The 23,987-nt window shown below is 38.9% G+C and overlaps 1 protein-coding gene across 1 annotated transcript; it reads left to right on the forward strand.

Annotated features, from left to right (window-relative positions):
- Positions 1 to 906: 906 nt before the first annotated feature.
- Chia1 (chitinase, acidic 1) lies at positions 907 to 19,643 on the forward strand. The gene is made up of 11 exons (NM_023186.3): positions 907 to 934; positions 2,170 to 2,199; positions 2,692 to 2,893; positions 9,163 to 9,219; positions 9,891 to 10,056; positions 15,675 to 15,799; positions 15,976 to 16,099; positions 16,360 to 16,545; positions 18,144 to 18,263; positions 18,350 to 18,491; positions 19,298 to 19,643. Exons 1-11 carry the CDS (start codon positions 910 to 912, stop codon positions 19,540 to 19,542), a joined length of 1,422 nt encoding a protein of 473 aa, NP_075675.2. The 5' UTR covers positions 907 to 909; the 3' UTR covers positions 19,543 to 19,643.
- Positions 19,644 to 23,987: the final 4,344 nt, after the last annotated feature.

Raw genomic sequence — 23,987 nt, forward strand, 5'->3', positions numbered from 1 at the left:
ACAAGGTAGTAGAAAATGTATATTTTAATACTCATCTGTCAGGCAAGATGATTTTATTGGTACCAGTGTGAAGTGACTTCTATGGGGTTAACCAGTGACCTTTTTGGTTGGATTTTAGGCCTGTTCTGCAGCAAGGACTTTATGTTTGGTACTTTAAAACTAATCAAGAGTTTGGAGAACCTATTTCTATCTTTTGCAAAATGGAAATGGTGTTAAATTGCCTTCCAAATGTTTATGTTTATAGCTATACATTAGTGCAATTGTCAGGAATAATGAGTAAAACATTTTGTCTAAAGTAGAAATCTGCTAGAATGAATTGTAATCAGGATTAATTTCCCATTCATAAAGTTTTAAACCAAATTACGTTATAATTTTAACTTGGAGTCACTCTTAAGAACAGGAATAGACAGAATGTTTAGGAAGTATCCCTTAAAGAGGAAAAGTTCTTTAGGCACAGATTATACATGTTGCATATAAAAATTCCATAAAAGAAAACAGTTTTAAAGCAGCTAATAATTTCCAAGGGTTTCTAGTGTTTATTTTCCAATAAGAACATTCTTTTACGCCAGTCATGAAATGTCCACACAATGAAAGAACGCTAGTATATGAACAGGTGGTTGTCCACACTGGGAACTGCCAAAAAGGCTATTAAGATTCAAGGTCATTTCTATTGGTCTACATGACCTTTTGAAGGAGACACGGTGTTATTTTGTCCATACAGGGCAGGAAAGGTTATGACAGAGGTGAGAGATCTAAGCAGCCAAATCTGCAAGGGAGATCTAGGAATAAAGTGATTGGTCACACACATCTGGCTTAAGTCCTGACCACTTAGAAACCCTTATGATAAGTAAGCACTCAGGTGTTATAAAAAGCCATTTGAGGTTCTCCTGGAGCAGTACGGGAGGAACGATGGCCAAGCTACTTCTCGTCACAGGTGAGTTTGTAGTTAGAGCCAGAGCTTTGGCTTTGCCGTGCATCCTTTCCTCTTAAGATCTCATAACCAGGGAACAGTCAGTGCATGACTTCTGGCATTTCTGTTTCTTCCTTCTCATTGCAAATTTTCTTTTCTCATACAATACAATAAGTCTTTCTCTTGCTCTCTAAGCTCACATCACTGGCATGTTATGGTGCTAAAAGTAAGTCTCCTTGTCTTTCGGTACCTGTCTTACTCTTTTCTGTCATTTCCAGCCATTCATTCCTTCCTAATCTTCCTTCACCACCTGCCTTAAATTGATATGTTTATTTACTTTTCTGTAAATAGGAAATAGTTCCTTTGGAGATAAAACAAAAACAAACAAACAAACAATCAGTAGCAATCGTCACAGAAATATGCAAATTTTCTTTGCTCTGCTTTCTGCTGGATTATTTATTTTCCTTTATAATTCTGCTGAGATGATGATGACATAACTGTCACTCCCAGACATTCAATAAGTGGTTGATTCAGTAGTTGTTTAGAGCCAATTCATGTCTAAAACTTACAAGCTGCTCTAAATTTGTACTTTAGAAACTTTGTTATGCTTTAAAGCCTCTTTCAAAGGGATTCCAAAGCCTGGTATATAAAAGATGCTGAAATAAGTGGCCCAGTTCTCTTGACAGTGATTCAAACCTGTGGTCTCCATACTTAAGTGGCACAGGCAGGAGGTTCTCTAGGTCAAGGGCAGCATGGGCTATAGAGGGAGATAATGTCTTAAGAAAGTTCTCTGTTGAAGCCAAGGAGAAGTATCTGGATGTGTATCTTCTCTAGCAAAATTTCTCTGAAGATGTTAGCAACATGTTCCTCCAGCTTGACTCTCTGCTTTTGAGGATGCTTTCTCTGTTGAAGTACTGAGCTCATATCAGCTCTGGGAAATGAGGCATATTTGATTCTTTGGTCACTGAGCACTGTGAATTTGGAGCAATTTCAGTCTGCCATGATTCACACATAGTAGACTTAACACTTACAAAAATTATGGCACAGAGTGTCCAAAAGGATAGAGACCATTTTTTGACCAAGTGGTAAAGTGTAGATCAAAGAATGTTTACTGAAAAGGTTACCACTTTACACAACTGCAAAGTTTCACTTGGGCTGTTACAACACATGGTAAGCAGGATGGATCATAAGGCTCTAGAGTTATATCCTAGAAGATTCAGGCAACTGCTTCACAATAACTGTCTGTTTTCTCTGTCTAGGTCTGGCTCTTCTGCTGAATGCTCAGCTGGGTAAGACACTGATTCTATGTTGTACTTTTGACAAAACAGTTAATTACCATAAAACTTAAATATCTTAATTTACATACTGTCTGGTTAATAAAATTAAGTAAAAATACATTCCAGTATTGTTATATTTGGAAAAATGTACCAGGAGATAAAACATATTAGAGAAAGAGAGATGGGTTTGCATTATGGGGGAGTAGACTTTAGCTCAGCTGCTATTGCTGGTTTCTGTAAGTTGACCACCTATGAGTTTATAATTCTTATCCATTAGTTTTTCTGAGACCACTGAGCTTCCTGAACTATGGGCATTTTTGTTTCAAGATCCCCAAATGTATTTTTACCATCTCTTGATTTCCGTGTAACAGTGCTCACAGTAGCCACCTATATTTGGAGATCAGGACTCTGAGGCAGGTAGGGAAACAGAAGCAGAACCCCAACTGTTTTCACAGTTCAGTACCCAATATACCAGACCATCATACTTTTTCCTGATCACCACAGGGTCTGCCTACAATCTGATATGCTATTTCACCAACTGGGCCCAGTATCGGCCAGGTCTGGGGAGCTTCAAGCCTGATGACATTAACCCCTGCCTGTGTACTCACCTGATCTATGCCTTTGCTGGGATGCAGAACAATGAGATCACCACCATAGAATGGAATGATGTTACTCTCTATAAAGCTTTCAATGACTTGAAAAACAGGTAAAAGAAAGGGGAAAATAGATATCAAAGTTATATCTTTTGGACCAATAGTTACTACCATCATTGATTCTGAAGATGTTATTCATAACCAACAGATTTGTGATATGTAACAATTCAATGCCTAATCTATCTATCTATCTATCTATCTATCTATCTATCTATCTATCTATCTATATCTATCTATCTATCTATATCTATCTATCTATCATGTATCTATGTATCTATGTATCTATGTATCTATGTATCTATGTATCTATCTATCTATCTATCTATCTATCTATCTATCTATCTATCATCTATCTATCTATCTATCTATCTATCTATCTATCTATCTATCTATCTATCTATATCTATCTATCTATCATGTATCTATGTATCTATGTATCTATCTATCTATCTATCTATCTATCTATCTATCTATCTATCATCTATCTATCTATCTATCTATCTATCTATCTATCTATCTATCTATATCTATCTATCTATCATGTATCTATGTATCTATGTATCTATGTATCTATGTATCTATGTATCTATCTATCTATCTATCTATCTATCTATCTATCTATCTATCTATCTATTTATCTATCTATCATCTATCTATCTATCTATCATCTATCTATCTATCTATCTATCTATCTATCTATCTATCTATCTATCTATCATGTATCTATGTATCTATCATCTATCTATCTATCTATCTATCTATCTATCTATCTATCTATCTATCTATCATCTATCTATCTATCTATCTATCCATCATCTATCTATCTATCTATCTATCTATCTATCTATCTATCTATCTATCTATCTATGTAACTTTACCTATTATAAAATTAATTGTAAGAATTTGTATAATGTATTCAAATCATACTATTCTCTTTCCAAACCTTCCCAGATGCTCCCCCTTTTTCTACCTATGCAACCTAGTGTTCTTGTTTTTGTTTTAAAGCCAGTGAATATAATTTGTGTTGTCCATATATTTTGGGGTACATGTCATCCACTGCAGTAAGGTTTATTAAGGTTTACCTATTAGGAATCACACCCTACAAGAAAATAGACTCTCCCAGAGGCTATCAATCTGCACTAGTTGCTTCAGAGAGGGATGGAACCTTTTGCCAGTCTTCTCTCTCCATGATAATATTCTGTTTGGCCTGAGGTTGTGGACATGTTGGTGCATGCTGTTATAATTGCTATGAATTCATATGCATAACTTCTCTGTTGTGTCCAAAAAACACTTTCTTGTAATCTACTTTCTTGTTTGTTTCCTACAGTCTTTCTATCCTCTCTTCTGTGATTATTCTGTTTCATTTTTGGCTTGATCCACATGATAAAATACATACATGTCATTATCACCAGGGCCAAGAACCTCTGCACAGACACTTCCTTGTTACTGTTTTTTTGTTGACCACATGCATGCATTGATATTCTGAAATAAGTACAAATTGTAGTGTGGTTCATGTGAAAACAGCAAACATTCTTCACACATTCTTATGATAAAATATTTTAAATAAACTTCTAATGCTTTTCAAAATACTACACAGTGCTATGAATTATAGAAACGGTGTTTAAAGATGAGCTCTTGAACTTTTGATTCCTATTTCATTAAAGTTTATATTTGTTGAGCAACATCTCCTTAATCCTTCCTTCCACTTCTTTATATATATACATATTTGATTTTTTTGTTTCTTTTTTCTCCTTTTAAATTATTAGATAATTTCTTTATTTACATTTCAAATTTTATCCCCTTTCCTCATTTCCCCTCCCAAACTTCCAAACTGATTTCCAGAGTGGTTGTACCCCATTTTTAATAGGGTTATTTGTTTCTCTAGAGTCTAATTTCTCGAGTTTTTTGTATATATTGGATATTAGCTCTCTATCAGATGTAGGATTGGTAAAGATCTTTTCCCAATCTGTTGGCTGCTGTTTTGTCCTATTGACTGTCTTTTGCCTTACAGAAGTTTACAGTTTTGTGAGGTCCCTTTTGTCAAGTCTTGATCTTACAGCATAAGCTATTGGTGTCCTGTTCAGGAAAATTTCACCTGTGCCCATGTGTTCGAGGTTCTTCCTCACTTTCTTTTCTACTAGTTTCAGTGTATCTGGTTTTATGTGGATGTCCTTGATCCACTGGAACTTGAGCTGACATTCAGTTTAACCAGCACCATTTGTTAAAAATGATGTCTTTCTTCTCACTGCATGGTTTTAACTCCTTTGTCAAATATTAAATGACCATAGGTGTATGGGTTCATTTCTGGGTCTTCAATTCTATTCCATTTATCTACCTGCATGTCTTTGTACCAATACCATGTAAGCTTTATCACTATGGCTCTGTTGTACAGCTTGAGGTCAGGGATGATGATTCCACCAGAGGTTCTTTTATTGTTGAGAATAGTTTTTGCTATCCTAGGTTTTTTGTTATTCCAGATGAATTTGCAAATTGCCCTTTCTAGTACTTGAAGTCCTAGCCAGAGCAATTAGACAACAAAAGGAGATCAGAGGGATACAATGTGCGCTTTGAGCTTTAGTAAAGTTTCATTTATGAATGTGGGTACTCTTGCATTAGGAGCATAGATGTTCAGAATTGAGAGATCTTCTTGTAGATCTTTCCTTTGATGAGTATGAAGTGTCCTTCCTTACCTTTTTTGATGACTTTTGGTTGAAAGTTGATTTTACTTGATATTAGAATGGCTACTCCAGCTTGTTTCCTGGGACCATTTGCTTGGAAAATTGCTTTATAGCCTTTTACACTGAGGTAGTGTGTGTCTTTGACACTGAGGTTGTGTTTCTTGTATGCAGCAAAATGCTGGGTCCTATTTACATATCCAGTCTGCTTTTCTATGTCTTTTTATTGGGGAAATGAATCCATTGATTTTAAGAGATAGTCAGGAATATTGTTGTTCCCTGTTATTTTTGATGTTATTTTTATGTTTGTGTAGCTATATTCTTTTGGGGTTTTTGAAAGAGTACTTTCTTGCTTTTTCTAGGGTGTGCTTTCCCTCCTTGTGTTGGAGTTTTCCATCTATTATTTCTGTAGGTCTGGATTTGTGGAAAGATATTATGTAAATTTTTGTCATGGAATATCTTGGTTTCTCTATCTATGGTAATTAAGAGTTTTGCTGGTTCCCAATTCTAAGAAGGGGCAAAGTGTCCACACTTTGGTCTTCATTCTTCTTGAGTTTCATGTGTTTTACAAATTGTATCTTATGTCTTGGGTATTCTAAGTTTCTGGGCTAATATCCACTTATCAGTGAGTACATATCATGTGAGTTCTTTTGTGATTGGGTTACCTCACTCAGGATGATGCCCTCCAGGTCCATCCCTTTGCCTAGGAATTTCATAAATTCATTTTTTAATAGCTGAGTAGTACTCCATTGTGTAAATGTACCACATTTTCTGTATCCATTCCTCTGTTGAGGGGCATCTGGGTTCTTTCCAGCTTCTGGCTATTATAAATAAGGCTGCTATGAACATAGTGGAGCATGCGTCCTTCTTACTGGTTGGAACATCTTCTGGATATATGCCCAGGAGAGGTATTGCAGGATCCTCTGGTAGTACTATGTCCAATTTTCTGAGGAACTGCCAGACTGATTTCCAGAGTGGTTGTACAAGCTTGCAATCCTACCAGCAGTGGAGGAGTGTTCCTCTTTCTCTACATCCTCACCAGCATCTGCTGTCACCTTCTTAGAATTGGGAACAAAACACCCATGGTAGGAGTTACAGAGACAAAGTTTGGAGCTGAGATGAAAGGATGGATCATCTATAGACTGCCATACCCGGGGATCCATCCCATAATCAGCCTCCAAATGCTGACACCATTGCATACACTCGCAAGATTTTGCTGAAAGGACCCTGATATAGCTGTCTCTTGTGAAGCTATTCTTGGGCCTAGCAAACACAGAAGTGGATGCTCACAGTTAGCTATTGGATGGAACACAGGGCCCCCAACGGAGAAGCTAGAGAAAGTACTCAAGGAGCTAAAGGGATCTGCAACCCTATAGGTGGAACAACAATATGAACTAACCAGTACCCCCCGGAGCTCGTGTCTCTAGTTGCATATGTATCAGAAGATGGCCTAGTCGGCCATCGGTGGAAAGAGAGGCCCTTTGGTCTTGCAAACTTTATATGCCTAAGTACAGGGGAACGCCAGGGCCAAGAAGTGGGGGGGGGGGGGGGAGAGGAGAGTGAAGGGGAGGGCATTGGGAACTTTTGGGATAGCATTGTAAATGTAAATGAAGAAAATACCTAATAAAAATGCATTAGAATAAAAATAATTTTGCTGGGTATAGTGGCCTGGGCTGGCATTTGTGTTCTCTTAGGGTCTGTATAACATCTGCTCAGGATCTTCTAGCTCTCATAGACTCCGCTGAGAAGTCTGGTGTAATTCTGGTATGTCTTCCTTTAGACATTTCCCCCTTACTTCTTTTAATATTCTTTCTTTTTTTGTGCATTTGGTGTTTTGACTATTATTTGACAGAATTCCCTCAGTTTTTGTTTTCTTTATTGCTTCTATTTCCATTTTCTGATCTTGAACTATTTTGTTCAAATTCTTCCACTGTTTGTTTGCTTTTTTGGGCTTTCTTTAAGATATTTATTTATTTCTTCCAGTTGTTTTGTTTGTCTTTTCCTCAATTTCTTTAAGAGATTTATTCATTTCCCCTTGGGGATCTTTATCATTTTCATAAAGTTGGTTTTATGGTTGTTTTCTTGTGATTTAGCTGTGTTAGAACATTCTGTGCTTTCCATAGTGGGATAGCTTGTCTCTGATGGGGACACTTTATCTTGGCTGTTTTTGATTGTGTTTTTACAGTGGCACTTAGGATTATGATTTGGAGATAATTATAGCTCTAGGTGATAATTTCTGAGTTTGTCTTTATTTGGTGTGTGTTTTTCCTCTTGATTTCTGTATCCCCTCTGGCCCTCTGGAGTGGCCTGTGGTTGAGAACATGTTGCTTACTCAAGTTAGAGCCTGGAGTTCTGGTGCCAGGTATGACCTCTGGTCCAGCCAGTGGTCCTCATCAGATTTTGGATGCTGGATATGGTGATAGAGGTGTATGTCATGACTGGGAGGGACTAGGATACAGGGCACTGAGTAGGGACAGTGCTGCGGTGGGTGGACTATCTGTTGTTTTGGTGGCTACTATATACTCTGGTATATCAGGATGCCTCCTCTGGAGTTAGGTGCTGGGATACAGTAACAAGGAGGGCAAGTAGCCATGGGCTTGGCAAACACTGAGAAAGTGGGGCAGTATACACACAACCAGCCTACCTGGGATTCTGGTGGATAGCATGGCCTCTGGTGTGGCATGAGAAAACCAGAGTTGTGCTGTGAGAATATGATGACAAATGGAGGAAGGACAGTTGGAGGAAGTCTGGCACTGAGGGAATGTGTGGGGGTCATTTTCTAGGTGCTGTTGTGGTTTCTGGTCTCAACTCAAAATCTTATGCACCAAAAAAAAAAAAAAAAAAAAAACAAAAAAACCTTCATGTGTCAAGAGTGGGTTACACTGTATTAAATCACTGGTCAAAATGGTCCCTAACCAATCCCCTCAATCATAGGCTATTACTAAGGCTGTTGGTTATTTTCTACAGTGTAATGATAAGGCTCTATTTCTGAGTACACCATCACTTATATCATAAAATATGGAGGAATTAAACTGGTGTCAAACTAGAATGTTCACCTCTACCTCCTAGCATTTGTGATGTTGGAAGGTACTCTAAGGTATTCTGCATGCTACCCGAAGAGAAAGGTAGCTATTGATATCACCCAGCTACAAATCCTGTGATCTACATATTATGTTTTTTTATTGCCTTTATGCCTTTGCTGTGTAGTAGCTTTAATTTTATATAATTCCATTGCCCCCTTTTCACTTGTTACCTGTGTTTGCAGTGATACTCCAATTAGCTTATATTAGTTAAATAAAGGATAAAATATGATTATGCTTAAGCAACATTTAACATTTTACGTGAGGAAAGGACATTGCACCAATTATGCTTTTTAAGTTATATGTAGTGCAAATATTGCTAGCAATAAATCCAACAATTATATAACTCTGATTTCTATGCTTATCCCTGATGTTATTTATGGTGATAATACAAAGAGCTTTTGTAAACAAAGTTTCAGTAATGGAAAAAATTGCTCAAATAAGTCAAGTAAATAGTACCACATCAGTCCTACCATGAATAATTTGAGCAATCTCAATATCATAAACAGAAATGCTATTTTAAATGTCAGGAGCCAGGAATTTAAAAATTTCTCTGTTGCTTTATAGGAACAGCAAACTGAAAACCCTCCTGGCAATTGGAGGCTGGAACTTTGGAACTGCTCCGTAAGTTCTCTCTAGAAAACCACTCATTCATTTAGCATAATCCATGTCCTTTTATACTTCAAAATTCCAGATGGATATTATGAAGATTCATTAAATGATTTTTTTACTTAATAAATTATCACATCAGATCATCAATACTTATCAGAAGATTTTAGATTAACTACTGTGACATTTATATGGATAATTTTGGATGGATGTTTGGGACACCATTCTCTGAGCTTTAGCTGCCTACTTCAGAAAAAATATCTTAAAATATATGAAGGCTGCAAGGTCTAGTGAAGGTCCTGTATATCTTTTGTCTGTCTTTTCAAGAAAGAAAAATGAGACCATGTATATGAAATAAGACATATTTGAGTATATATGAACTGGGGGCTTATTTGAAGATAGAATGATCTGAACTGTTAGTTGGGTATTCAAAACAACAAAGGCATTTTAGGAAAATGTTTGAACTGGGAGTTTGGAAGAATAGCAAAATAAAGTGAATGCTGAGGTACTGTGGCTGGTAAGAGTAGTGATTGCAAAGAGAAACCAGGATAGCCCTGGAATACACTTTAGTCTTCAGTCAGGTCCTGGTCAAGGACTGTGAGGCAAAAATTGAACTTTAAACTATTTTTATTCCACTGTGTTCAAAAACATCAAGGCCTTACTCTGACTTTTTTGGTTTCCCTCAGTTTCACTACCATGGTTTCCACTTCTCAGAACCGCCAGACCTTCATTACCTCAGTCATCAAATTTCTGCGTCAGTATGGGTTTGATGGACTGGACCTGGACTGGGAATACCCAGGCTCACGTGGGAGCCCTCCTCAGGACAAGCATCTCTTCACTGTCCTGGTGAAGGTGAGGAAACCACGAAAAGATGTTAGCCCTATAATATTCAAAGTCTATTGTTTTTTTTTTTTTTCAATGAGGACCAGGTGCTTGCACAATAAAACCAAACATGACTGTGGGATTATAGATTTGGATTCTTAGCATAAGAAAGTTCCTTAGATATCATGATGTCCTTGAACAATCTATATGCTGCACATTACTTTCCATGCTGGTTTCAGAACCACATTTCACTTTATCTTGACATTTACTAAATAATATAGGTTCCTTAAGCATTATGACCTTTATTTTACAGATAAATAACTAAGGTACTAAAAGGGCAAGAGTAATTTGGACATCACATAGCTGGTGTCATAAATACCTGTGATGTCTGTTAGAGTCATTGGTTAGCATCATTGTACAAAAGCTGCCTGTTGTTATTGAGTAATTTATGCTCTGTGGTAGTTATTGGGAATAGGTTAAAACTAAGAGTAAGGCAGAGTCTTGACTTTAAAGAACACACATCGTAGCTGGAGAACTGAAACATAAGCCGCAACTGTAGCACATTTTGATAAATGCTGTGATAAAATACACAAAATCCAAGGTCTACAGAATCCAAAAGCAAATAGAGTCACCTAATTCTTCCCTTTGGCAAGGTCACAAGGAGCTTTCTAGGTAAAGTGAGGCTTTTGACTCCCTTGGTCCTCCTCTCACAGTTCCTTATTCCATTCTTCCTCCCTCTTGCCTCTGAGAGGGTGCTCCCCTCCCCAGGCAGGCCTCCCCCTTCCCTGGGGGCCTCAAGTCTCTCGAGGTTTAAAATCATTTTCTCCCACTGAGGCCAGACAAGGTAGATCTCTGGTAGATTTGTGCCAAGGGCCTCAAACTGGTCAGTGTATGCTTCTGGTTGGTGGCATACTCTCTGGGAGCTTCTGGGGAGGGAGCTAGGTTAGTTGAGACTGCTGCTCTTCCTATGGGGTTGCTCTCCCTTTCAGCTTCTTCAGTCCTTCCCCTAATTTAACAATAGCAGTGCCTGACTTCAGTCCAATGGTTGAGTGTAAGTATCTGTAGCTGTCTCAGTCAGCTGCTGGTAGGGTCTCTCTGAGGATAGCAATATGAGGTTCCTGTCTGTAAGCACATCATAGCATAGTAGTGGTGTCAGGCCTTGGTGATCGCCCATGAGATGGATTGCAAGCTGGGCCAGTCATTTCCTTCATTCTCTTCTCCATTTTTGTCCCTGTAGTTCATTCAGATAGGAACACTTCTGGGTCAAAAATTTTGACTGTGGGCTAGTTATTCTGTTTCTCCACTTGAGGCCCTGTTTATCTGATTGAGGTAGACTCTTTGAGTTCCCTCTCCCCAATGTTGGGCATTCTGGCTAAGGTGGCTCTCAATGAGTCCCGAGAGTCTCTCACATCTTGGGTCTCTGGTACTTTCTAGAGGGTCCCACAACCTCCCCGCCCCCTGCCCAAAGCTGCTTATTTCTATTTATTCTCTTGGGCATGGTTTCTCTTCTGTCCTCCCATGTTTGATCCTGTTCCCCTCCTCCAACTCCTAGGACCTTCCCTACCTCTTTCTCCCATGATTATTTCCTTCCCCCATCTAAGTGGAATTGAAGCCTCCTCACTTGGGCCTTTTTACTTGTTACACTTCTGACAGTCTGTAGGTTGTATCCTAGGTATTTGATACGTTTGGTTAATATCAACTTATCAGTGAGTACATACCATGTGTGGACTATTTGGTCAGAGTTACCTCATTCAGGATGATATTTTCTAGTTACATTCATTCGCCTGCAAAATTCATGATGTCTTCATTTTTAACAGCTGAATAGTATTCCATTGTGTAAATGAACCACATTCTCTGTATCCATTCTTCAGTCGAGGGATATCTGGATTGTTTCCAGCTTCTGGCTGTTACAAATAAGGCTACTATGAATGTGGTGGAGGACATGTCCTTGTGGTATGGTGGAGTGTTATTTGGGTATATGCCCAAGAGTGGTATAGCTGGGTCTTCAGGTAGAACTATTTCCAGTTTTCTCAGGAACCTCCAGATTGGTTTCCAGAGTGGTAGTACCAGTTTGCAATCCCTCCAGCAATGGAGGAGTGTTCCTCTTTCTCCACATTCTCACTAACATGTGCTGTTACCTGAGTTTTTGGTCTTAGCTATTCTGATTATTCTGATTGGTATAAGGTGGAATCTCAGGGTCATTTTATTTTCATTTCCCTGATGACTAAGGACTTTTAACATTTCTTTAAGTGCTTCTCAGCCATTTGAGATTCCTCTGTTGTTAATTCTCTGTTTAGCTCCATACCCCATTTTTTTTTTTTTTTTGATTTGGTTGTTTGGCTTTGTGGAGGTTAGCTTTTTGAGTTCTTTATATATTTTGGATATTAGCCCTCTATCAGAGGTGGGGTGAGTGAAGAATTTTTTTCCTAATCTCTTGGTTGCCAATTTGTCCTATTGACTATGTCCTTTGCCTTATGCCTTATGGAAGCTTTTCAGTTTCATGAAGTCCCATTTATCAATGACTCTTGATTTTAGAGATTGAGTCATTGGAGTTCTGTTTAGGAAATTTACCCTCGTGCCAATGAGTTCAAGACTCACTTTCTCTCATTAGATTCAGTGTATCTGATTTTATATTGAGGTCTTTGATCCACTTGGACTTGAAGAATTATGCTGGAATTTTGATGGGGGTTGCCCTGATTCTGTAGATAGATTTTGGTAGGATTGCCATTTTTTACTATGTTAATCCTACCAATCAATGAGCATGGGAGATCTTTCCATCTTCTGAGGTCTTCTTTGACTTCTTTCTTGAGAGACTTGAAGTTATTGTAATACAGATTTTTTTACTTGTTTGGTTAGAGTTTCCCCAAGATATTTTATATTATTTGTGACTATTGTGATGGGTACTATTTCCCTAATTTCTTTCTCAGCCCATTTATCATTTACATAAAGGAAGGGAACTGATTTGTTTGAGTTAATTTTATATCCAGCCACTTTGCTGAAGTTGTTTATCAGCTGAGAAGTTTGGTGGTCTTTCAATGACCTGTCCATTGGTGAGAGTGGGGTATTGAAGGCTCCTACTATCAATGTGTGGAGTTCAATGTTTTATTTAATTTTTAATAATGTTTCTTTCATTAATGTGGATGCCCTTGTGTTTGGGATTCCCCTAATATTCAGAATTGAAATATTCAGAATATTCAGAATTGAGGCCACATCTTGGTAGATTTTTGGTTTAGTGTTATGAAGTTTCCTTCCCCATCTCTTTTGATTGTTTTTGCTTGAAACTCTATTTTATTAGATATTAGAATGGCTACTCCAGCTTGTTTATTGGGCCAATTTGCTTGGAAAACCTTTTCCCAGAGCCCTTTACTCTGAAGGTGTTTCTTGCATGCAGTAAAATGATGGGTTCTGTTTAGGCATCCCCTCTCTTAGCATGTGTCTTTTTTACTGGGGAATTGAGTCAATTGGTATTTAGAGATATTAATGACCAATGATTGTTACTTTCTGTTAGTTTGATATTATACAATGTATGTTTCTCTCCTTTTGTTTTTGCTCATGTGAAATTATTTATTTCTTGTGTTTTCATAGGTGTAATTACTCTCCTTTTGTTTGATTTTTATTCCTTCTAGTATCCTTTGTAGTGTTGGATAAGTGGAAAGGTATTGCTTAAATTTGTTCTTTTTCATGGAATATCTTGGTTCTCCTTCTATGGTGATTGAAAGTTTTGCTAGGTATTGTAGCCTGTCCTGACAGATGTCATCTCCTAGGCTCTATAAGACATCTGCCCAGGATCTTCTGGGATTTAAAGTCTCTGTTGAGATGTCATATGTAATTCTGATAGGTCTGCCTGTATATGTTACTTGGCCTTTTTTCATATTTTAATATTCTTTCTTTGTTCTGCCCATTTAACATTTTGTTTATTTTTTATGTAGTAGGTAGATTTTCTTTTCTGGCTCACTGTATTTGTTGTTGTTCTGTAAGCTTCTTGTACATTTATAGGGACATTTTTCTTTAGGTTAGAGAAATTTTCTCCTACCAGTTTGTTGAACATATTTTCTGTGACTTTGAGTGAGCAATCTCCTTCTATTTCTATTCTTATTATTCTTAAGTTTGTTCTTTTCATAGTGTCTCAATTTATCTAGAATTTTTTCATTATGAACGTTTTAGATTTTGCATTTTAAACTGATGCATCAATTTCTTGTATCATTTGTGCCCGAGATTCTCTCCTCTATCTCTTGTATTATGTCGTTGACTGCATCTTTAGTTTCTGTTTTAAGATTGTCTCAGTTTGTGTTTTCTCTATTGCTTCTATCCACATTTTAAGGTCTTGAACAGTTTTATTCATTTCCTTCACCTATTTGATTGTATTCTCCTGTATTTCTTCAAGGGATTTATTGATTTAAAGAGCTCTATCCACTTTACAAAATTGGATTTAAGTCTTTTCTTTTGCTTCAGTTGTGCTAGGATATCGAGGTCTTGCTGTAGTAGGATAGCTGATCTATGGTGGTGCCATATTGCCCTTGTTATTGTAGTTGATTGTGTTCTTACACTGGACTTAAAGCATCTTTAACCATTTCTTTGTCCTTGATGTTGGCTTAATAGTTCTTTATTAAAGCAGGACTCCTTGGGAGGTGGAGAAAGGCCTAGGCTTGGACCTGACAATGGACCTCAGGGTCCATTGTTGTGCTGTGTATCTCTACTGACTGTGCTCCAGGTGAACCTGACAGGCAGGGGATTGATGTGGAACAGTCTGACCTAGATGTTTCTGTGGCATTTTTGGAAGGCAGACAATGGACCTTGGGGAAGAGTGTGCAGATCACCTCTGCTGTCTCTTCCCCAGGTCAACCATGGCAACACTCATAAAGAAAATGCTTAATTGGGGCTGTTTTACAGTTTCAGATGTTTAGTCCATTATTGTCCTGGCAGGAAACATAGCAGTGTGTAGGCAGGCATGGGTGCTGGAGAAGGCACTGAAATTTCTACATCTTGATTCCTAGATAGCAGGGAAAGCCTGGGTGCTACATTGGGCATATCTTGAAGATAGGATATCTCAAAGCCCCCTTTTCCACACTTCCTCTAACAAAGCCCCACAAACTCCACATAGGCCATACCTCTTAATGGTGCTTTCTATGTGCAAAGCTTTCAAACATCTGAGTCTATGAGGCCATACCTATTAGAACCACCACATACAGAATGTAGGTGAATTAACATCTGACACTGAATTGGACCTGTTGCCCAGCCATTCCCACCTTCTCCATTGGCTAATTCATCAATTCATTGGATAAAATGTCTGTGTTGCAAGGAGTATGGAAGCAACTTTCTAAATCACTAAAAGCTATATAAGAGTACTGCAGAAAATGTATCTTCAAAATGATGTGATACAAGTGAGCTCTGACTGGTCATCTGCAATCTTGGATTCCATTAACTTTCTGTGGAACTCTGGTGTCAATTTCCTAACTTCCACACATACAACATAGCTGTAATTTTTAAATTAATACCATCTATATTATTGATTTTATTAAGATATGATAGACTGAAGTCAGACAAAATAGTTGAAAGTACTTTGGAGAAGAAAGATGCTGTGTAAACATGTATTTATTATTATTTAAATAGCTGAAATTAACTTCAAGAATGCTTGAATTATTTTGTAGGAAATGCGTGAAGCTTTTGAGCAGGAGGCTATTGAGAGCAACAGGCCCAGACTGATGGTTACTGCTGCTGTAGCTGGTGGGATTTCCAACATCCAGGCTGGCTATGAGATCCCTGAACTTTCTAAGTGAGTGGTGCCCTTATCCTAAACTTCTGTGAGAACCTTTCAAGCATTGTACATATTCTTCAGATGTCTTGTGCTCAAAGACCTTGTCTGCACACTTGCTGTGGAAAAGGCATCTTTGCTTGCGTAGATGTGAAAAACAGTTATCAGAAATAATTTTAAATCTTACTACCTCTCAGGTACCTGGATTTCATCCATGTCATGACATATGACCTCCATGGCTCCTGGGAGGGCTACACTGGGGAGAATAGTCCTCTTTACAAATACCCTACTGAGACTGGTAGCAATGCCTACCTCAATGTGGTAAGACCCTACAGAAATGCACACTGGGGAAGGGGTATAAATCATATAGAAAATCAGGCTCCAGATTAATGTTAGTTCAGATGCTAATTTATTTAGGTAAATATCTTAAGTTATTGGCCATGTCTATAATTTCACCCCAAAATTTTGAAAAATAAACTACCAATAAATAAATCCACCCATTATGAACAATATAATTTGCCTGGATCCTAACACAGACCACTGACTAGTCAGGTCCTGTGTCTAACCTGCTGCCATTACAGGATTATGTCATGAACTATTGGAAGAACAATGGAGCCCCAGCTGAGAAGCTCATTGTTGGATTCCCAGAGTATGGACACACCTTCATCCTGAGAAACCCCTCTGATAATGGAATTGGTGCCCCTACCTCTGGTGATGGCCCTGCTGGGCCCTATACCAGACAGGCTGGGTTCTGGGCCTACTATGAGGTCAGTATATTGGCTGTATAGTACTCTGTGAATTATGTACCCTAACTTATGCACGCACACACACACACACACACACACACACACACACACACACACACACACACGTATATGTATGTGTATATCTCCATTCTACCTTACTTCTCCTCTGTTGAGTTTTTATTAGATATTTTCTTTATTTACATTTCAAACATCATCCCCTTTCCTCATTTCCCTTCTGAAACCGCCCTATCCTACACCCCTCCCCTTGCTCATCAACCCACCTACTCCCCTTACCCTGTCCTGGCGTTCCCCTACACTGGGGCATTGAACCTTCACAGGACCAATGGCCTCTGCTTTCATTGATGTCCAACAAGGCCACCCTCTGCTACATATGTGGCTGGATCCCTCCATGTGTACTCTTTGGTTGGTGGTTTAGTTCTTGGGAGCTCTGGAGGTACTGGTTGGTTCACATTGTTGTTCCTCCTATGGGGCTGCAAACCCTTCAGCTCCTTGGGTCCTTTCTCTAGCTCTTCTATTGGGTACCCTGTGCTCAGTCCAATGGTTGCCTGAGAGCATCTACTTCTGTATTTGTCAGGCACTGGCAGAGACTCTCAAGAGACAACTATATCAGGCTCCTGTCAGCAATCACTTCTTGGCATCCAAAATAGTATCTGGTTCTGGTAAATTTATATGGGTTGAATCCACAGTTGGGGCAGTCTCTGAATGGCCATTCCTTCAGTCTCTGCTCCATATATTGTCTCTATATCTCCTCCCATGGGTATTTTGTTCCCCCTTCTAAGAAGGATGGAAGTATCCACAATTTGGTCTTCTTTCTTATTGAGCTTCATGTGGTCTGTGAATTGTATCTTGGATATTCTGAGCCTCTGGGCTATTATCCACTTGTCAGTGAAGGCATACCACATGTGTTCTTTTATGATTTGGTTACCTCACTCAGGACGATATTTTCTAGTTCCATCCCTTTGCCTAAGAATTTCATGAAGTCATTGTTTTTAATAGCTAAATAGTACTCCATTGTGTAAAAGTACCACATTTTCTGTATCCATTCCTCTGTGGAGGGACATCTGGGTTCTTTCCAGCTTCTGGCTATTATAAATAAGGCTGCTATGAACATAGTAGAATATGTGTTCTTATTACATGTTGGAGCATCTTCTGGGTATATGCCCAGGAGTGGTATAGCTGGGATCTCAGGTAGTACTATGTCCAATTTTCTGAGGAACCGCCAAACTGATTTGAAGAGTGGTTGTACCAGCTTGCAATCCCACCAGCAATGGAGGAGTGTTCCTCATTCTCCACATCCTCACCAGCATTTGCTGTCACCTGAGATTTTGATCTTACTCATTCTGATTGGTGTAATGTGGAATCTCAGACTTGGGATGTAATAAAGTGAGGGTGATAGAGCATGTACTTATTTAATATGGCAAGTTCTGGGTCTCATCTCCATCAATGCAAAGAGAAAATAACTCAGTTTTACTTTCTACAAAAAACTGAATTGTAAAATTTAGGTAACCCTAACTGGGGATATGAATGGAAAGAAGATAATGTGTTTTCTCTTTAATGGGGTTAATATTTAAAGGGTTTGATTCTCTTGACATTCAAAGATTTGCACCTTTCTGAGAAGTGGAGCCACTGAGGTCTGGGATGCCTCCCAAGAAGTGCCCTATGCCTATAAGGCCAACGAGTGGCTTGGCTATGACAATATCAAGAGCTTCAGTGTTAAGGTAAGGCCAGCTCCTTGGATTTGCTGCCATAACAGACCCAAGGCTCAGGAAATCAAAGGAACCTTCTACCCTCTACTCTTAAACAGGCTCAGTGGCTTAAGCAGAACAATTTTGGAGGTGCCATGATCTGGGCCATTGACCTTGATGACTTCACTGGCTCTTTCTGTGATCAGGGAAAATTTCCTCTGACTTCTACTTTGAACAAAGCCCTTGGCATATCCACTGAAGGTAAATGACTGCATTAGTGTCCTGTGTGTGTGTCTGTGTGTGTATGTATGTATGTATGTATGTACGTATGTATGTGTTAATAATGTCTGCTTATTAATTTAAAGGCAGTCTTGGCATTCTCACTCCTATTGTCTTGGGATATTCTTCCCATTTCAGTCTGTTGCACTTGTCCAGGTGACAGAAAAGTTATTGACATTCCCTAAATCCTAATTTCTAAGGGAATTATGGAAAACCAAGCTTATTTTTGGAGTGTGTGAGATCAGATTTTCTAGGATTTCAAGGTTTGTAAGAGTCTGAAGAAATTGTGCTTACTTTTTTACATACAAGTTTCTCTCTCTCTCTCTCTCTCTCTCTCTCTCTCTCTCTCTCTCTCTCTCTGTGTGTGTGTGTGTGTGTGTGTGTGGTGTGTGTTCCTTATTCAATGTCTTGCTTAGGCTCCTGGGGAGAATTAACAGGAAGCTTTGCCTGTATTCTTATATATCCACTCCATCACTCAGGGAATATTTCAACCTTCCTACCTGTTCCCATGTTTTTCTTTCAGAGGTATTTACAGTCATATCTTAAAAATATCTGTTTTTGCATATTAGGTCTTTCTTGAATGTCTTAGATAGCAAAAGAGAGAACAAGATAATGCTGGCATGCATTCACATTACATCTTTTCTTAGTTCCTGCTATGTCTTACAGCCTCTTCAGTTGTGAGACTGCAGCTAATTGCATCCATATTCTGGCTATAATGCACATAGTTTACTTTACTGCCACTGCTTCATCAAGCCCACCCATCGACTCACTCTACTTGTATGTTTCAGGTTGCACAGCTCCTGACGTGCCTTCCGAGCCAGTGACTACTCCTCCAGGAAGTGGGAGTGGGGGTGGAAGCTCCGGAGGAAGCTCTGGAGGCAGTGGATTCTGTGCCGACAAAGCAGATGGCCTCTACCCTGTGGCAGATGACAGAAATGCTTTTTGGCAGTGCATCAATGGAATCACATACCAGCAGCATTGTCAAGCAGGGCTTGTTTTTGATACCAGCTGTAATTGCTGCAACTGGCCATGAACCTAATGCCATTCTTCCAGAAATTTCTGCACTCTCCTTTACTCCTCACCAAAAGTAACTATCTTCCCTTTAACCTTATGCAATAAAATTGGTAGCCAAAACATCGGTGTTCTTGATTTTTCACAGTTTTGTTGAAAACTTTTCTTTACTTAGAAATACCAGCTATGTATGGGTTGGAGGGAGAGGGAGAGAGAGAGAGAGAGAGAGAGAGAGAGAGAGAGAGAGAGAGAGAGAGAGAGAGAGAGAGAGAGAGAGAGAGAGAGAGAGAAATTGTGGAGCCAACCACCATACATTTTCTACTGTGGAAGATATTTGATGTTTGGTGATGAATCAGTAGCCTAGGAACCATTATCAAGGACTCTGTAGTATTTGCAATGCTGCTGGGGTTGCTGAGGAATAAAATCCACAACTTTCTGTTAATCTTGCTGGGGATCTGGAACTGTTTTAGTAATACTGAAATTAGAAGCAGTGGCTAGATATGCGCTATGGACTGTGTAGCATGAAGTACCTGCCCAGCAAAGAGGCTTACAAGAGTCTTTATCAGCAGTGTCAAACTGACTCCTAGTGACTTAATGCCTTTCCAGAACTTAGCAGAAAAACTTCTTTCTGCAGTAGATAGCAATTGACACAAAGACCTGCAACTAGTCAAGGCACAGAGAATAAGAAACTTGGAGCGCTTAACCCTAAATGAGACATCTATGTCATATCCCTTCTCCTCCTACAGCTCAGGGCTCATCACAGAAGGGGTTTTCAAAAGATTGTAGGAGCCAGAGGCAGAGGATAAATACAAGGAAACTGTTTTCTAAATACTACAGAGCAGTTGTAGGGACACACAAATTAACAACAGTTGTGACAGTATACATAAGAACTCCAAAAGGTCAAACCAGACAAATACCACCATTGAGAGGAAAGTAGGCCATGAAGTTCCACCCCTAGCTGAGATGCTATTGATAATTGATAGGGTTTAGAAGTCAGTTTTTTTAAAAGTGTCACACAACTCAAGAATATATAAGCAGCACAAATTAGTCTCAATGAGTTTGAAAACATGAGAACACAAAATTGTGTAGATAAGGAAATGGGTGGATTTAGGAGGAGATAGGGGAGGAAGTGAATATGATCAAAATACAGTTTAAAAATTCTCAACAAAAGAGACGAGGGTGTAGAGAAAAGAGAGCCCTCTCATTTACTGACAGCTGCAGTCACTATTCCTGAACTGACATTCACTTGTCACAGTACCTTGTCCTCATTCGTATGTTGTGTTGTAGTAAAATGACTTTAATATTTGCCTTACTGATCCTTCTTAATTATATAGTTCAGTTTATTGATACTGGTCAAACATCACTACCATTCTTTTTCACCTTAAAGAATTTGAACTCCATACAAAAACCAAACCAAAACCAATCCATTAACCACTGATCCAGTATATCTGCTGCATTCCTTCTTAAAACAACCGCAGTAACGACCAGTTTATTCTCTTCTAAAAATTCTAATATTGACTAAACCTTACAGTGTTACCATTTTGTGATTTACTTTGGTCATTTAGCATAATGTTTCATCTATGTTTGTGACATTCAGAGTCACTTCTAAATGTCATTTCTAAACCTAAAGAACATTCCAGTCTAAGTACACAATACAGAATATTTATCAACTCACCCATGATAGATACTTGTTGCTTCCATGTTTTAGTTACTGTAGGCAATACTGCTATGAACACAAGAGTTCAAATATTTCTTTAACTATTATTAATTTCTTTTATTTTGATACTTTCTAGTTATTATCTGATTTTTTTAGCCACCCTATTAGGTATGAAGGAATAACCTATTGTAGTTCTGATGAACATTTTAAAAACTTGTTTATGGTCCTTCCTATATCTTTATTTTTTTGTGTGTAAAAGTATATTCAAGTCTTTTGCTTGGTTTGGAATTGGGTTTTTTCCTTTTTAGTATTTATTTATGTAACATCATATTATGTTTATCATATCACAATTTCGTGCATGTCTATAATTTATTATGATTTTTTTTTGGTTTTCTGAGAGAGGGTTTCTCTGTGTAGCCCTGGCTGTCCTGGAACTCACTCTGTAGATCAGGCTGGCCTCAAACTCAGAAATTTGCTTGCCTCTGCCTCCCAAGTGCTGGGATTAAAGGTGTGTGCCACCATGCCCGGCATGTATTATGATCTTATTGATCTAAATCATCCTCTTTTATAAATTTTTTTAAATTAGGTATTTTCTTCATTTACATTTCCAATGCTATCCCCAAAACCCCCCAAAACCTCTCCCACTCCCACTTCTTGGCCCTGGCGTTCCCCTGTACTGAGGCATATAAAGTTTGCAAGACCAATGGGCCTCTATTTCCACTGATAGCCGACTTGGTCATCTTCTGATACATATGCAGCTAAAGACACAAGCTCCGGGGGGTACTGGTTAGTTCATATTGTTGTTCCACCTATAGGGTTGCAGATCCCTTTAGCTCCTTGGGTACTTTCTCTAGCTCCTCCATTGGGGGCCCTGTGGTCCATCCAATAGCTAACTGTGAGCATCCACTTCTGTGTTTGCTAGGCCCTGGCATAGCCTTGCAAGAGACAGCTATATCAGGGTCCTTTCAGCAAAATCTTGCTAGTGTGTGCAATGGTATCAGCATTTGGAGGCTGATTATGGGATGGATCCCCGGGTATGGCAGTCTCTAGATGGTCCATCCTTTCGTCTCAGCTCCAATCTTTGTCTCAGGAAATCCTTCCATGGGTGTTTTGTTCCCAATTCTAAGAAGGGGCAAAGTGTCTACACTTTGGTCTTCGTTCTTCTTGAGTTTCATGTGTTTTGCAAATTGTATCTTGTATCTTGGGTATTCTAAGTTTCTGGGCTAATATCCACTTATCAATGAGTACATATCATGTGAGTTCTTTTGTGATTGGGTTACCTCAGTCAGGATGATGCCCTCCAGGTCCATCCATTTGCCTAGGAATTTCATAAATGCATTCTTTTCAATTGCTGAGTAGTACTCCATTGTGTAAATGTACCACATTTTCTCTATCCATTCCTCTGTTGCGGGGCTTGCTTCCATATTCTCCTAATCTATTTTCTCTATTTGTTGAGATTTGCTTTTGTTTGTTTGGTTTTTGTTTTAAATTTATTTTCTACAGAGATGGACATTAATACTTTCCCAGATAAGCCGATTTACACAAATTTTCTAATATTCTCTGGATTGCACTTTTGCTTTCTTGGCCATTTTTAATTTTTCTTTTTTTTATTAGATATTTTCTTTATATACATTTCAAATGCTATCCCGAAATTTCCCTATACCCTCCCTCAGCCCTGCTCCCCTACCCACCCACTCCCACTTCTTGGCTCTGGCATTCCCCTGTAGTGGAGCATATAAAGTTTACAATACCAAGGGGCTCCTCTTTCCAGTGATGGCCAACTAGGCCATCTTCTGCTACATAAGAAGCTAGAGATACAAGCTCTAGGAGTACTGGTTAGTTCATATTTTTGTTCCACCTATAGGATTGCAGACCCCTTTAGCTCCTTGGGTACTTTTCTCTAGCTTCTACATTGGGGGTCCTGTGTTCCATCTTATAGATGACTGTGAGCATCCACTTCTGTATTTGCCAGGCACTGGCATAGCCTCATACGAGACAGCTATAAGAGGGTCCCTTCAGCAAAATCTTTCTGGCATTGTGCAATAGTGTCTGGGTTTGGTGGATGATTATGGGATGGATTCCCCGGTGGGGTACTCTCTGGATAGTCTATCCTTTTGTCTTAGCTCCAAAATTTGTCTCTGTAACTCCTTTCATGGTTATTTTGTTCCCTATTCTAAGGAGGAATGAAGTATCTACCCATTGGACTTCCCTTTTCTTGATTTTCTTGTTTTTTGCAAATTGTATCTTGGGTGTTCTATGTTTCTGGGCTAATATACACCCACCAGTGAGTGCATATCTAAAAACTTCTTTTGTGATTGGGTTACCTCACTAAGGATGATATCCTCCAGATACATCCATTTGTCCAAGAATTTCATAAATCCATTGTTTTTATTTTTCCATTTTTATTAGGTATTTAGCTCATTTACATTTCCAATGCTATACCAAAAGTCCCCCATACCCACCCACCCCCACTCCCCTACCCACCCACTCCCCCTTTTTGGCCCTGGCGTTCCCCTGTTCTGGGGCATATAAAGTTTGTGTGTCCAATGGGCCTCTCTTTCCAGTGATGGCCGACTAGGCCATCTTTTGATACATATGCAGCTAGAGTCAAGAGCTCCGGGGTACTGGTTAGTTCATAATGTTGTTCCACCTATAGGATTGCAGATTCCTTTAGCTCCTCCATTGGAAGCCCTGTGATCCATCCATTAGCTGACTGTGAGCATGCACTTCTGTGTTTGCTAGGCCCCGGCATAGTCTCACAAGAGACAGCTACATCTGGGTTCTTTCGATAAAATCTTGCTAGTGTATGC

This window comes from Mus musculus, chromosome 3 (genome assembly GCF_000001635.26).
Source record: "Mus musculus strain C57BL/6J chromosome 3, GRCm38.p6 C57BL/6J".
NCBI lineage: Eukaryota > Metazoa > Chordata > Mammalia > Rodentia > Muridae > Mus > Mus musculus.